Source organism: Lissotriton helveticus, chromosome 5_1 (genome assembly GCF_964261635.1).
Source record: "Lissotriton helveticus chromosome 5_1, aLisHel1.1, whole genome shotgun sequence".
NCBI classification, from domain to species: domain Eukaryota; kingdom Metazoa; phylum Chordata; class Amphibia; order Caudata; family Salamandridae; genus Lissotriton; species Lissotriton helveticus.
The window spans coordinates 1,368,163,130-1,368,180,040 of record NC_136065.1 but is presented as its reverse complement, the minus strand read 5'-3'; the positions used below and the strand labels follow the sequence as shown (position 1 = coordinate 1,368,180,040).

At 43.7% G+C, this 16,911-nt stretch overlaps 1 protein-coding gene across 22 annotated transcripts in view; it reads right to left on the bottom strand.

The window, feature by feature from the left end:
* The window catches only part of ANKS1A (ankyrin repeat and sterile alpha motif domain containing 1A), a 1,080,152-nt gene that overhangs the window by 633,777 nt on the left and 429,464 nt on the right, over positions 1 to 16,911 (bottom strand). For all 22 annotated transcript variants that reach the window (XM_078644289.1, XM_078644292.1, XM_078644288.1 and 19 more), the window contains one exon: positions 16,178 to 16,279. In XM_078644289.1, coding sequence (XP_078500415.1) covers positions 16,178 to 16,279 — 102 coding nt within the window. The remainder of the gene's footprint in view (positions 1 to 16,177; positions 16,280 to 16,911) is intronic.

Genomic DNA, 16,911 nt, shown 5'->3' with positions numbered 1-16,911 from the left:
GTTCTTGAAGCCTTCCAAAGTTTGTCGGTTAAGGTGACACAGCTATTGTCGGTCCCAGCAAAGAAATTAGAATCTGTGGGACCAAAGTGGTTTAATCGAGATTGCTCTAAAGCAGCCAGAAATTTAAGGTTGGCACTAGCAGCTAAACCGAGAATAAAGGAGAGAGTTCAATTGTGTCGTAAATATTATAAATCTACCATTACCAAACACAAGGAATTCCTAAGAGAGGAGGCATGGAGAGAGATTCTTGACCCTTCTACTTTGCGGTGTAGCTCCAGATTCTGGGCGGTAATGAAGAAACTTTTCCTGGTCCAGGTACCGGGTGATGGCCTGGAATGCTACATATCGAAGGAGGAGTGGGAACTACACTTTAAGCAATTATATTGTAGCTCGGTGGATGATAGGCCCATCCCCGCCCCGAGTGACAATGGTCAGATAATTCGTTTTTTAGGTCTCGCCCTGCGATTGCAGGCCAAAGGCCTGCTGTCGCAGAGCGAGACTATTGTTATCATTCCGGCTTTCAAGGACTCAAAGGGAGCCGGAGAGGACAACAGACTGTCACGCGCACGCAGCAGCAGCAGCAGCAGCCTGCCGGGATCAGGTCGCGCGCATCAACAGGCTCTTCACAACACATGCACAACACACATACAGCCCCCCCACGCATACACACACACATACATACATACATACAGAACCCCCCCCGCATACACACACGCACGCACGCACACACATACACAGAGAACCCCCGGCGCTTACACACACATCCCTTACCTCGTCTCGGCGTCTTCGCGCTCCCTTGCCCCCGCTCCTCTGGTGCGCGCGCACCACTAGTTTCGATTCCCGCGTCGGCTCCTCAGCCAATCAGGAGGCAGTACTCCTTTTAGACATGCTCCCTCTCTGGTCCGCTATCATTTCTAACTGCAGGGTGCGTCGTGGCCCCAGCAAAAACGGCAGCATGGGCCAATCACCTTTTTTCAAAACGTGACTGATATGCATCCCAGGGGTCTCTAACCTTTTCAGTAATGAGAGCTTCTTATGGCTAATGAAAATCATTCCAAGCTACTAATAATACCGCTGTAATTTTCGACGTAGACCCCAAGCGCCCAGATATGTCGAGAGGTGCTGCTCTCTATAAATTAATGTTTCACCTATTGGTGTGCTCAATGTTTTTTTAAAGATGTTGCACAGCAGCATTAACCGTGCCATGGTGCTTTTTTCTATGCACATTTTCCATCGTGTACACTGGGTCTGCAGCGAGTAATCTTTATCCCTCCTCCCGACAGGACCGTCGTGCCGTGATGCAAATGCGTGGAAGCCCCAGCACCGGTTTGCGCGCCTCGATGAGTCATGCCGGCTCCCTACGTGCTCAATTACTCTCCCCCAGGGACGGGCAGAGAGCAGTGGAAGACGCAGGCAAATGCACAGTACTGCACGTCCGTGCCGAGGCACTGGACTCGAACAAGGAAAAACACCAAAGCTGCCACGCCTCAGTTATTTCACGCTACACAGCTGCAACACAAACATATACATTGAAATGCCCTTAATATATTTTGCATTTTTGATGACAAAATGCCGGAAGTACTACCCGTGATCATTATTTGTTATGAAACCTAGCCGATGCTTGGCTAAACTTAGCGTTTAGAAGAAAATAGTAACTCAGAAAATGTAATTTGGAATTATGCCTTTGTTACAGAATTTACCTTGCAATTATCTACGATGCTCAATATGTTGTCTTTTGTAATGTGAATGCACATAAATGCACGCAGTAAACAGACACACGTTATCATGAAGTCTAGCAAAAATGCAGTCATCCGTGCACACAGTGCAGCAGAGATACAGCCAACAATGAACACAGCCAGGTATCCACCACACAGGGCACCAGAAGGTAAAGGGTTATGGACACAAGCTGAGCATCAGATGATTCATAGTGGAGTGCACAAGGTGATGTACAAGATGATGTGCATCAGGTGGTTCATGGCATGACAATATTACTCATGCATCTAAGGGACCCATCCGGCTGATATGTGACAGGGGAGTTCTGGCTGATGCACCTCATGAGAGCTCTGGGTACGTGCATCGGGGAACACTGGGTGTTGAATACGAGATGCGAACTGGGTGATGTGCAGTTAAGAAGTGCAGGAATGTGTGCATTATATGGAAACATGCTGATACGCAACATGGAACCAGGGTACAATGGTTTCACATGGTGTTGTGCAACAGGCGAGACACATTAATGTGCAATTGTTGGCAAATGGTGATGTCACACTGGATCAGGGTGTCCCTCATCAGGCATGAGCAGGTCATCCAGTCCTACTTTGTCTCTGTGTTTTAAGACTGGTAGTGTTATTCTCAAAAAACAAATTCTGAACTACTGCGGCCTAGCCCTGCATCTAACCCCCTGCAGGCAGCCTCCCCCACGCCAAGTTTCACACAGCCTTTCTACTATTAACGGCGAGGGGTTGGCTGCTTGCACCCCACCCCCCACGGACAGCCAGTCCCCCGGCAGTAGACAGCATGGGGTTGGGCTACAGGCAGCCAATGCATCACCACATATGGCTGCAGGCAATCAATCCCTTGGCATGCATGGTCTTTGGTCGTGTGCAGCGTGAGGTTGGCTGCAGAGCCTGACCTGCGCTCATCTCCCCTTCCGGGCACAGCCTTGGGCCATGAGCGGCATGTGATTGGTTACAGGCAGCCAATGCCTCAGATGGCTGAACCAACAAGCATTGGCATAGCCAATAGGTCTCGCCTTTGGGACCTTATAAGTGTTTAGCTATGCAACAGGTGATGTTGTTGCACCAAGGATATTATGCTGCATAACTAAATACTTATAAAGTCCCAAAAGCGAGACCTATTGGCTATGCCAATGCTTGTCTAGGGGGGAGGTTATTGAGGGTATTAAGGGACTAACAGCTGGGAAAGCTCCTGGTCCCGATGGGATTCCTCCAGACTTATTTAAATCTGAGCCAAGTTTCTGGGCACCTATTTTAGAGTCCGTCTTTAACGCTGCAGCAAAATATGGTTGTCCACAATCATGGGGGGTCTCTACGATTGTCCCGGTCTTTAAGAAAGGGGAAAAAAGCAGCCCAAATTGTTATAGGCCTATTTCATTAATAGACTTCATGGTTAAAATCATAGCAAGAATCCTACTGCAGAGACTTTCTGATTGGGCGTTGGAAAATAATATCATGTCCATCACGCAGTATGGGTTTTGTAGTGGTCGATCAACAGTGACGCAGTGCCTCAACCTTTTTTTAATACTTAGCAAGTACACTGTGGCTCAAAGGGGCACCATCCACCTCGCCTTCATGGACTTGTCCTCAGCCTTCGACTGTGTAAACAGGGGAAGGCTTTGGCAGTCCATGAGGGTGAAGGGTGTAGATAGTGGAATTGTCAATTTTCTGGCTGATTTTCATAGCATTACTAGAGCAAATGTGAGATACTCCCAAGATCTGAGCACAAATTTTGACATCAGAAAGGGTGTCCGCCAAGGTTGTATCTTGGCCCCCTTCCTTTTTAATTTTTATATTAATGACCTAGATAGTGTGTTGCAGAATGTACAGGCTGACTGCCCTAGAGTCGGCAGGCGGGAGATTCCTGTACTTTTATATGCAGATGATGCGGTTATAATTTCCAGAACTGAGAGGGGCCTTCAAGCTTTACTAAATGCTTTTAAACTGTTCATGACGGATAGAGACCTTATGGTCATCAACTCGAAATCTTTTGTCATGCAAGTTGGCCAACAACCAAGAAGGAACTTTTCATTTAAACTTGATGATGTAGTGATTCCTATAACTAAAACATTTTCGTATCTTGGGGTACTTTTTGACTCTAAGCTTAATTGAGGTCCTCATCTTGCAAAAAAGAAAGGGGAACTGGTCAGGGTTAATGCCTCCAATTTTAATTTTGCATCGAAACTGGGTAAAATACCTACCAGTGCCATGCTGAAACTTTATAATGCAAAATCGGTAGCAACTGCTACTTATGGCAGTGAAATTTGGGGGTACATTGCCGGTGAGCAGCTACAGATTGCTGCAGCAAAATTGCTGAAAACTTTTTTCTGAAGCGTATCTTGTGCGTTCCTGCAGGCACACCTAATCTTTCGGTACATGAAGAGTTAGGGACACAATATTTAAGTGACACTTTTTCCTTACGCCTATTGACCTGTTGGCTAAAACTGTGGTTAAATCAGGATATACCATTGACACATCTGATTGTGATTGACTATATGACCCAGGACAAGGCAATGGGTTCCCCTTGGATAAAATATGTGAAATCTAGCTTTGCTAGGCTTGGTTGTTTGGAATTGTTTGAACACCCTAGTAAGATTGTAAAGGGTGATCTGGAGGTAATCAAACGGGACTTCCTTTTGGATAGGAAGACCCAGAGGGAAGAGGTGGAACTCCAGAAACAAAGTGTGAGAAAATTTGTCATGTTGAAAACGTGTGAAACTGCAGAGCCGTATTTGCTGGGCTCACTGACCTCTCATGAAAAGTTCCTGTTAACAAGGTTCAGGCTAAGGCGCTCGACCTCGGACCTGGGGATCTGGGTTCGAGTCTCGGTAACGACGCCAAAAACCCCCTGTGATTCTGGCCAAATCACTTAATCTCCCCGTGCCTAAAAAAAATGAAAGTGTGCCCTCATGTAACGTAACTGGTGCTATGTAAAGCGCTGTGATAACTGATTCTGTTCGGTTCTAGTTCGCGCTATATAAAAAAACTCCGAAAATCTTTTTCATCACCTGCTGATTAGACCAAAAACTGACGTTTTTAATAAACTGGCAGCACCCTGTGGCTGCGACGGTAAGTCTCCACAGGATATGCTGCATTTAATATTTTTATGTAGATTTTATGAATATCCACGCAAGCGCTATCTGGTAACTCTTTTAAAAAAACGTACTTTTATTCAGATCAGACTGGCCTTAATGTATTTACAACTTTTGCATAATGACAGTATTCTCCATATTATCGAATTTTTAAAATTGACTGTTAGGCTAAGAAATTGTTTGGACATGTAATGGTTTTCTGAGATGAATGCACTAGTCACTTTTTTTCTCGTTGTAAAGATGATACCGCACTTTTCCATCTTTTGGCACTTTATCTGATATGTGTTTACAATGAATGTGTTTTTAATTGTTTTTAATGCATATGTACTTTTATGGTTTATGTAAAACCGAAATAAAGTCTTTGAATTGTATTGAATTGTGAGAAGAGCTTGCATGTTCGCTATTCTGACAGGAGAGGGATAAGCTAGCGCTGGAGGTGTTTATTGTGGCACCAAGGTATTTTTGTACGTGGGACGGTTGCAGATGGGACGGTTGCAGATGGGACTTGGTGTGGTTTATTGTGAACCCTAAGTCGTGAAGCATTTGGATAGTGGCGTGAGTGTGATGTACACACTGGTTGTAGGAGCAGGCTTTTATGAGCCAGTGGTCTAGATATGGGAAGACGTGAATGTGCTGTCTTTTTAAGTGTGCTGCCACTTCTGCTAGGCACTTGGTGAATACTCTTGGCGCTGTCGGGACTCCGAATGGGAGTACTTTGAATTGATAGTGCTGACCGTCTATTACAAATCCGAGATACTTCCTGTGAGCATTGTGAATGGGAATGTGGAAGTATGCGTCCTTGAGATCTAGAGTAGCAAGGAAGTCGTTTTGTAAAAGGAGAGGAAGGACCTGTTGGAGTGTGACCATGTGAAGATGGTCTGACTGTATGTATATGTTTAGGGGTCTGAGGTCTAGAATAGGTCTTAGAGAGCGGTCCTTCTTTGGGATAAGAAAGTATAGGGAGTAAACTCCCTTGTTTTGTTGGTGCTATTGCACTTTTTTGTGGTAGGGATATTACTTCTTGCTTTAGTAGTAATAGATGCTCTCTTGTGACATTGGACGCTGTCTGGGTGGTATGTTTGGGGGGGTAGATGTTAGTTTGACACAGTAACCTGATTGAATAATTTGTTGCACCCACCTGTCTGATGTGATGTTAGTCCAGACAGGAAGGAATTGTTGTAGTCTTCCCCCCACTGGAGTGGAATGGTGAGGGGGAAGTGGAGGAAAGTCATTGGGTAGGGGTGGAGGCAGAGCGGGAGTTGTTAGTTTTGCCTCTGCCTTTGTTATTGTTATCCCTGTAAGCCCCTGGTAGCCCCTAGCAAAGGTGGATTGGCTAGGGGTCTTATAAGAAGTGGAGGGACTATCGGAAGAGTAGCCTCTTGTGTTGCCTCTGTAGGATGAGAGACGAAAGGAACATCTGGGAGCTTGCGACTGCAAGGATGCCATAGATTTAGCTGTGTCATTATCCTTTTTCATCTTTTCTAGGGATACATCTACATTACGGCCAAATAGGTATTTCTCATCAAATGGTTAATTGAGGATGGAATTTTGGACTTCAGGTTTGAAACCGGAAATACGTAGACAGGCATGCCTACGCAAAAGTAAGCTGGTGTCAATTGCCCTTTGAAGTAGTATCTGCGGCATCTAGGGCACAACGGACGGAGGTATTGGTGATAGTTTTACCTTCTTGTATGAGTTAATTGACCCTATTTTTATATTTGTCTGGGAGATGCTGCATTATGGATTCTAGCTCATCATAATGTGCCCTGTTATACCTTGCTAACAGCGCTTGAGTATCGGCGATACGCCATACGTTTGCTGCCTGTGACGCCGTTCGTTTACTAGAGTGGTCAAGGAGTTTAGACTCTTTATCTGGTGGGGGGGGGGGGGAGGGAGGGGGGGGGGCTCACATGATGTTTGAGAATTGGCCCATTTTCGTGCATTGGAGACTACAAGGGAGTCTAGCGGTGCGGGCCCTCTAATATAGGCTGGATCTGTAGGGGCAGCTGTGTATTTTTTCTCAATTCCGGGGTTGAGGACACGAGCCCTGACTGGATCTTTAAATACCTCTGGTGCATGCTTAATGACCCCCTTAAGCATTGGCAGAATTGACATGGACCTTTGTGTGGTGTCTAACGTGTCCATTAAGAAATCTTCCTCCACAGTGTCTGTGTGTAGGTCAACCCCATGGTATTGGGCAGCCCTATGGACAAGTAGGTTAAAACCTATAGTGACCTCTGGGCGGGAAGGCCTGGAGGGATATATATCATCATGAGGAACATAAGGGACGTCAGGGGTGTTATAATCATCCCATGGGTTAGGTGACTGAGGGGGACTGGTGTTCCCTGATGGCTCATCTGCACCCCCACCTGTATCATCAGAATCTGTATCTACATCATCATCTGGAATAATGGATGGTGTAGGAGAATGATGTGGTGGGTGAGGAGGAGGAGGAGGAGGAGGGGGAGGAGGAGGAGGAGGAGGAGGAGGGGGAGGAGGTGGGGAAGGGATCCTTAATGGAGAGGTTGCAATGTCTCTCTTTTTAGGAGGAGGAGCCGGTGCAGGCACATCCAGTGGTCTCTTTTTGGAACTAAGAGCCAACTGTCCAGTCTTAGGATCCTTTACAAGAGTCTTGAGTAGGATCTGCTGTAAAAAGTTCTTCTGTGGAAGGCAAATCCTTCGGTGTCGAAGTTCTCTGTTCCGGAGGCTTTTTCGGCACTGACTCGCTAGCTGTTTTAGGGTCTTTTGGCTTAGAACTGTGACCTTTTGCAGTGTCCTTGCCTGGTGGAACGCAGTGTTTTTTCGGTTCCGAGGCTTTTTTTGGCTTCAAAACGTGGGAGTCAGGGCCTTTAGGCAGTTTTTTACTTGGCTCAGAGTGCGGTTTCGGCGTCGATGAGCCGGTGCCAATCTTCGGCGACGAGTGCTTGGATGTCGAAGCAGCGGTCGGCGGGGATGAGGCAGAAGATGGCTTCTTTTTCTGTGTCGGTTGTGTATCGGCACCGGGAGTAGGCTGACTCGAACCAGAGTCGCCTGAAGGCTTGGTAGGCTTCTTTGCCGAGCCCGAAGGTGGGGCATGGGAAGCAGTCTCTCGGTGTGCACCCGGGCCCGAAGGTGAGGGTGTTACTGAAGCCTTTTTGGAGGATGTCGAGGAAGGGTCAGGCCGACGTGTGTACTTATGACCCGCTGAGCTGGAGTGATATCCTCGGCATCTGAGTCATCGGAATCGGAGTAGCTGGCACTTTCTTCGGCCCGCTGCTGTTCTGGTACGTTGACGCCCTCTTCAAAGATGTCGTCAGGGATCGAAGCTGAAGAGCGAGCCATGGTTCTCCGAGCTCGCCGGTCCCGAATTGTCTTCTTGGAGCGGAAGGAGGCACAGGCTGAACAGTCTCTGGCCTCGTGCTCCGGCAAAGGTTGCACACCTCATGGAGATCGGTGTGGGGAAACTTCGACCCACATCGAGGACACTTCTTGAAAGACGCCCTTTCCATGAGCCAGAAGATAAGGCCTAGGTAGTCCGAAGGCCTTCGTCGACGACCGGAATCAAAGACTTCAAAATTATCGAGATCGCGTGGAGATCGGAAGCGCGTTCAAGACAATACCGTCGGAAACGGGTGAAGGATTGCGCGCCGAACGAAAACTCTGTTCCAAACCGGAGCGCAGTAAACACATCCGAGCCCGATGGCGGAAAAAACTATCTAAGGATGGAGCGGATGCCCATGCGCAATGTGATCCAAAGGAGGAGTCACCTATCTCTTGAGTTCCAAAGAACTTTTCAGGACAAAACCTAGTGCAAACATCCGGGCCCAACACTAGATGGCGATCTATGCACAGTGTGTAATCTGCGGCTCATATGCCTCGAACATATTTGTTTGGTTTTCCTAATGTACAGAGTACAGTTCACCAAGTTTATGATGGCCCTTCTAGTATCCATTTTAGTGGAAGGCTGAGGTCTTGGTAAAAAATATGCTCAGTCAATAGGCTGATTGAAAAAAAGGAAGGCGAGTCCGCTTTGGGTAAAAAATGAAGGAAAGTGTGCTACAATACTCTCATTGTTTCCCACCTTAACCGTCTGTTAACTGAAAGAGCTCAGAGTTCAATGGCTAAGGGAAGTGACAGCTACCAGGAAGGCTACCTTCCAAAACAGGAACTGAAGTGAACTGAAATATAGTTGGCAAACAAATGCTGCTATTAACAGTGTACGGTCTATATTACAATTTCAAGAAGGATTTGGAGGTCCCCTGGTACAAATGACCTTTTAAACCCTTTCATAAAAGCTTCTATGATAAAGATTTAAAAGATTTAAAAAATAGATTGACACTATTTCAGAGATATAGTGATTGTCGGATGCACCGCTTTAGAAGTGTGGGTGAGTCTTCTTTTCAGTAAATGCAAGAAATATAGACAATGTGTTGGAGTGAAAGTGCTAGAAGATCTATATTGTAAGCTACACAGTCATTTACAAAAGCTTTTCATTTAGCGGAGTAGCATGCTCTTAAAGTAGGTTTTTCAACCTCCCAGAGAATTCCCATACATTCATCAGGCACCTACTGGTACCCAAGGTCGAATACCTCAGGTGCTGGATCGAACAAACTGGGGTTGGGGGTGTAACTGCTGGCAAGTCTAGATGCAAAGGCAGTCCCTTGTGTGGAGGAACTGACACCTTAAAAAAGGGAGTACCAAGGTTGGCAGGTTTATGTTGGGACGATTAGAATCAATTTCACTAATGTTTGATGTATTCCGCAGACTACATAATGGTTCAGTTGAAAGAGGGCGCAGTGCAAGCAAATGTCCCTGATCAATCTCTATGAAGGGCATTCCCCAGAGAACTTAGATGTGGCTATCTAAATGCAAAGGTTTGGCATATTGCATTTGTGTGAGTAGCAAACAGGTATACTGTTGTTTAAAGTAACTGTTGAGATCTCCCATTCATGAGTTTGCAAATGACTCTGCAAAGTCGTTACTTACTCCTGGCTGGTACTCCACTACCAGGTGCAGACAGTGCTGGAGGACCCAATGCCAATTTCTTTGATTTATGATAAATAGCTGCAATGTGTGCCCCCTGTTTTGGTATATGGGTCATGTTGTCAGTTTAAATATGAACCAACTTGTGGCTTGGAACGATCACAGCGCTAACCGTACTACTATGAGTTCCAATACATTGACTACTGACATTGAAGGTTATGACAGCTTCCGTGGAACCCCACATGCATCTGTACTGACAGTAACCTGCAGCGGTGGGTCTAGTAATGAACTACTCCAGTAACAAGCTGCTCTAGTTTCACCACTGTAGTTTGTACTGAACACTGGGCTCCACCAACACTAGAGCTTCCCAGTGTCATACTGCGGTCTGCCTGTGTTGTTTGTTTTCCGATCGTTGTCACTGATTTTTAGTTGGGCAGGTGCGATGTACTATGCTATGCACTTTTCACTGTCTTCTAGTTGGTCAACTACCACGTTCTCTGCTATGCATTTTATTTAGGCATGCTATGCACTTTAGTTTGAATGCACTGCCTAAATATCTGTTTACCTAACTGCTAATGCAAACTGTGGTGCTGCTTACTTTAAAGCCTCTGTTTCTTGCTGACCTGAAGATTGCTTGATATGCTTGCTTGTTTATTTAACTGCCTCAACAGGAATTGCTGATTAGTTAAAAGCTCCTGTTTCCTGCTTACCTCAAGGTCGCTCTGTACATACTTGCTTGCTTATTTGTTCAGGTGCCCTGCCAACTAATTAAAGGCCTCTGCTCCCTGCCTCAGTTTCCTGCCAGAGACAGCCTACTAACTGACAGGAAACACACTCCGTAATCTTCTATAAGGTTCCAGATTAACACTTTGACAGGCTGTAAAAAGAATTTAAAACACAGCCCCCTGCTTGACTTTGTCAATATGTCTTGAGAGAGAACAGTCACTCCCATTAGTGCCGTCCTTGGTTCCTACCCCCACTGCCTAAAACAAGAGTAACCTGGATATCTACCTCTAGAAGCCAACAAACTCTCTTATAACTCAGTCCCTTCGAGTCAGCCGCCAACAATCTTGAACCCTACTATCTTGGCTATCAGCTAGCGTCATCTTGCTCCCATCAACTTGAATACGACCATATCTTTGCCATTTAACACTTCAGTTACACTGACATCAGGTTAGTGCACTAACCAGGCACTTCTAGTATTGGTAGTGACTTTCTTGAAGGGCACCGCAACAATTTTAGTTTGAATTAAAAGCCTTTGCTAAAGGAAATGACTAGTTATATGAAATAATGTTAAGAACAGATAAAGATTTTGGAATCATGTAAGTGGAGGCTAAAGGATTCAGGCTCAGGATACCACCCATGGGTCTGTGCTCAAAGGGCCTTCACATGGACATGCATTTCTTATAGTAATTCATTTTTAGTATGCATCATTAGGGCTCAAACCTCAGGATGATTGTAAAGCATTCATGCATGGCTGTCTGAAGTCACTGTGGTTTTGTTGGCTAGCACCTATCCTGGCTGAACAAGTGCACCTTCCTACTAGAACTTGAGGGGTCCAGCTAAGAACCCACCATCAGTTTCAGAGGAGCTCCAGGTACATAAGAACCATTGCTTGCTCTCTCTATCTCCAATCCTGCTTTCCTCAGGGTTAGTCAATGGTATAAGTCCTCTCTTCTGATACTAAGGATTAAACTCAAGGTGAAGTGGTGCTAGATCTTTGCTTCCACACAAATCATGTGAGGCTGCTGATGGTACAAGTAGGATTTTTTTGACATGTATAGTGAAACTTAATGGAGGACGATCTACAGCCTCTGAACAAGACATTGAGATTGGGTCATTCCCTTCATTAGCCAGTCAACCAGGTAGGTACATGCACATATGTATTTGACTATGAAACAAATGAGATACCACAGCTAAACATGTTGTAAACACTTGTGTGCCTTTTGTGACCCCTAGAAGGTAAAACTTTGAAACAATTTTTTTTTTTTTTTTTATTTGAGTTTTATATAGCACGAACTCGACCTGAAGTTATCAGGTAACAGAGCACTTTACATTAGCATCAGTTTAGTTACAGATGGATACATTAATTTTTCTTTGTTAGGCACAGGGAGATTAAGTGATTTGCCCAGAATCACAGGATGTTGAGCGTCGTTGCCGAGACTCTAACCCGGTTCCTCTGATTAAAGGTCGCCCACTAGAGCTGTAAGGCAATATCCTATCCCCAATGTGCTCAACTTACCACTGGCAAAGTGCTGGATGTACTGGAATGGGCAAGTAGGCATTCTTGAGGTTGAGTGCTGTCTTGAAGTCTATCTGCAGTAACGGAATGCCATCCCGCAGAGTAGTCATTTTGAAGGGGGTAGATGCAATATATTGGTTCAGTGCCTTTTGATGACAATGGGATACAATGTTTGGTCGCTTTTGGGGTTTAAGAGATGTAATTAATAAGTCCCTTGTTCCTGCCGGTGCATGGGCATACTTTCTAATGCATCATTCAGAAGGAATGTCTTCATTTCACCCAACACGAGAGCGAGAGGTTCCTTATGGAGATTGCAGGCACATGGTGGGGGACTAGGAGGGCTGCTGTGGACTCTGATGGCTAAAACCTATAGATCCGAGGTTATCAGCTTCGATTGTGAACTGTAAAATCTTAGTCTCCCCCAAACCAGGTTTATATTTCTGCTGACCTTCGAACTACAGTAGCTGGTAGGGAAATCTTAGATGGAGTGAGCTGCCTTTTGTTGCAGGTCATGCTTGTGTGCTTCAAAAAGATGGCTTTTATTGTTGGTGCTGAAGGGCACTGATGGTCTGCTTTTTAAAAAAAAAAATTTTAAAAATCATTTAATCTATTTATGGTTCAAAGAGATGGTAAATGGTATGGTGATAAGATGAAGTACGTATGTACTTTCGTGAAAAATGCCTAAAATGTGTGGCCCAGTATGTCAGTGCAGAAATACATTGCCAGCATTTGCTATATATACTTCGGGCTGGGTAACATTTTAATTATGCCGTTATCGGAGTAATTTTGGTAATTTCGCATTACTCTTGGGATTAAAATGTATGTAATTATGATTGTTTGCGCAATTAGAGTAATTTGGGGTAAAGATGGCTACCACAAAAGCACAGGAACACGGTGCGCAAGCACCTGTTGCTGTTCATGTTTTGTTGCATTTTGAGCTATGTTTTAGTGTAAAGTACATACGCTGGTCGATTTTGGACACAAGTGTGCATTTTGCACTAAGAAAATAGCACTAAATTCATGGTTATGTTCCTCGCTTGAACTTGTGTAATTTTGTTGTAATTACTCTACAGCAAACTACAGGAGTTACGTCCACCACGATATATAATGTGCATTTGATTCATACAATAGATAAAATTTAGGGTGCCCTGTTTTCAGTGCTTATTTTTTGTGGATTTCAATTGTGTTTTCTCAGTGTTTTCCTAACTTTAACTCAGTGCTTAACAGGGTTTATTCATCTGCCTAACCCTCAAAAAGAGCAAAAACTGTTTTTCCGGTTGTTACAGAGCATGTTGCCTTTTTGCAGTGAGTTTTATATAGCACGTATTTCATTTTAAGGAAAAGTATTGCAGGATATCTAGTGCCCTCTAGTGTTTAATGGACGTATGGTAGACTGTGCTTAAAATAAAAGTCTGCGTATTGCACTCTCAACTCACATGCACACCCACATCTTAGTACCTCACAGCAATGCTGTCTGATTGACAGGACTATTAACGGATTAAGTAAGTGTTTTATTCAAATGTTCTTTAATAAACAAACTCCTGGACACATTTGGGTGTAATTCCCCTACTCCTTCCTGAATATTAAGACACTGCGTAGGTGGTCGACCTTCACAAAAGCATGGTACTTTGAAGGACGTTTAAAATACCAGATTCATGTATAGCTCTGTGTTCAAAAACACCTAAAATGTAATGTTTAGCATGCTTGCCATTGCTTTTCTGTACTCTTTGCCTAACCACATGAAAGTGGTGCTGCTGTTTTTGCATGGACGTTCAGAGCTGTCAAGTGTCTAACTTCAATCTGTGCTGACTTTTTAACTGACATCACGTTCTATTGCTAATATTTTATGTCGGGGCACAAAAGTTTCAGTAGTAAGGTGCACTTGGGTAAAAAACGAGGATTAGCTGGAGAAATCCCACATGAAAAAGGGATGCCTTGCAGTTCCATGTTCATGGAGATTAGCTTTTCACAGATACATGTCACTACTACATCTAGCCCTGAATGTTTAAAGCCAAGTGTGACCTTCTATCAATAGTGATTATTGAGCAAAGGGTGTGACGTATCAAAGTGTTTTACTGCTTCCGTGACTGTGTGCCTTAGGGGAAAATGGATAGTACATATTTGTAAAGATTTGTCTGCAACAGCCATTTCACGAATTAACAACAGAAGTAAAAAAAATCCCCAGAAGCAAATAAGATTTTAATATTCCCATATGCTTTGTGGTGTTATAAATAATCAGATCAAACCAAGAAACACAACGTGCTTTTAAATCAGGCACTTTTTACTTAACAGGAGGCAGGAAAAAGAAAAGAATCAACGTTTTAGTGACGCTCTACACAAAATGCAAGCACACTAATTTCAGACAAGTCCTTCTTTCTATTGGCTCGTATAGAAAAGTTACATTGTATTAGCTCACTTTACTTTCTTTCAATTATATTTTCGTTTGTGGCTGTGCACACGTGAATCACTTTTTACATCTTACACTGATGTGAGGCATTTCCTTTTTGATGGAGTTTTTCAGGTACTGCAGGTTTAATTGTAAATCCAGAAAGCACAGATTTGTTATTTCCTTGCTGGAACATTTTGTGTACCCTTTTGTGATGAGTGATGCAGATATGAGGTCTTCCATCTCCTCCCTCTAATGACTGTTATAACAAGCTCATAGAGCCACTGAAATGGAAAATGTGCAGTAACACCAGCGTCCAGAACTTTTTATCTTCTTATTTTTATGGTTATGCTGAGATTGAGAATAGGCCAGCATTTTTCTTTTGTATCCTTTTTGCAAACTAGAAAGCTACAGAGACAAATTCCCATTCCATGTTGGTGATTACAAACCTCCTCTGCAGGTTTCTGTTGTAAGATGTTCACTTTCCTTCAAAGCAACTTCTGAAGACAAGCACATTTGGTGGTTTAGTGGTACGCTAACTGTATTAAAGAGGAAACCCACTCTGAAAAACTGACTATACTTTCAACTTCCCTCTGCTCTGCTACTCCGGCATGGGGATGTTATTGCTTGGTGAGGAGCTTTATTGTGGCCACAGATGGTTGCTGGCCTCCCCTTGACCTTGGGGGCTTACATGGTTGATATGACTCTGATGTGGTTGTTGTGACCAAAGCGGGGCTTGAATTCTCTAAAGGAAGAATCGTTTATCAACCAACCACTCTTATGGTTTAATTTCTATTTTCATGAGGCTCAACCCATCCTTCACATGTGAGTAGAGCGAGTTTCGTGAAAATGGCGGATTCAGGATGCAGTGTGGAGCCTCCAACTACAATCCAGTTAACCTTAACCAAGCACTTCATTTAACTGTAAGTGCACGTAATTCCTTTTTCTTTCAATACACTTTTGTGATAGTGTCTTTTATTTATTTACTTTGTTCTAAAATTGGATTTTTTTTAATGAAAATAAAATGTAATTTTGTAACGTTTAGCCTCTTAATAAGCTGCAGACCTTTCATTTCATTGAGATGGCCCTATTTTCTACAGAAAGGTGTTGCATGTGTGTGCAATCATTCATGTTTAAATATATTTTTGTTAAAGTGCTCCAGGTACCGCAAATGGGCTGGACTATTCAGTGCTTATAACTACTGATAAAGATCTCTGTAAGAGAACGTAACTTCATATTCACAGAATAAGAATATGGCTACCTTGTCTTCTACCAGTGCATATCACACCAATAAAACCTGAGGCAGCACCGTGCGGAAATACATTAACAACTATACTTTAGGTAGTAATATTACAATGCACTATGTCTTAAATGCACCTAAAATAAATACTGCCAAAATTATATATTTATCCTAATGGCTCACCACCATCATCCCCATGAGCTAATAATTGAACCTCAGAAGTGTGCTTATTTTCAAATCGGCACCTACTTTAACTTACTGCAGATCAGAAAGAGCTATGAAGCCAGGAACATCAGGGCTAAGTACCACAAGCAGACGAACAGACATTGCGTTTTTCATAATGAAGTCATTCATCCTTTGCTCTGTGCGAATAGAAGTTTCATGGGGAGGGAAAAAGCTAATGGATTAGTATTTTACCAAAAACCTGAAATATGTTCAAGTGAAGCTGATTGAGGGACAATGCCAGGAAGCGATTATTACATGTACATCATGTCAACAACTTGTTCGAATTTATACGTGTACCTTGGATAAGCGCAGCGATTTGCTGGCTCTTCTGGGAAGGCACCTCCTTCATGATATCCAGTGATGTGAATCCCCGGTTATCCTTTATATGCACATCAATACCTTCATAAAAACAGGAAAGAGGAAAAAAAAGGTGGTAAAGATCAATTACATGTTAAACTAGTCTACCCGAAGAACAAACAGAATGCAATTTCGCTGCCACACCAAGAGCATATCAACATTCAGAGCATAGCTCCCTGCCCACTTTAAACAGAAACTGATCGTAATTGCTCACCTCTATATTATGTACAAAGAATTATTTTCCAGATATACAAAGACGATCTGTGTTATTGACAGCTGTCAATGCAGGAACCACCAGTGAAAAATTCATCATGGAATGGTTCCTTGGCCATTACGCCTTGCTTTAAGGTCTTTACATTGTGTGGTAAATCATTTTACCAATACTTTAGATAATTACATGTAACAATAGTACAGAGACAGTGGGTTTTGGATCAGCCACCTCCGCTAGTGGCTTTAATGGGTTTTTTCAGGGTTACAATTGCTCGGATGGACTATCCATCAGGCCATTGCATTTTGTGGACGGGTGCACTGTTCAACTTCTGTCTCTACTGTGTTTTGGTGATGGACTCAAGTAGTCATTTTGATAGTGGCTGCAGAAGCAACACGATGTCTAGATGGTTAACTGGAGTCAGTGCGTGTTTTGTCACTGACAGAAATACATATTAATTGTTGAT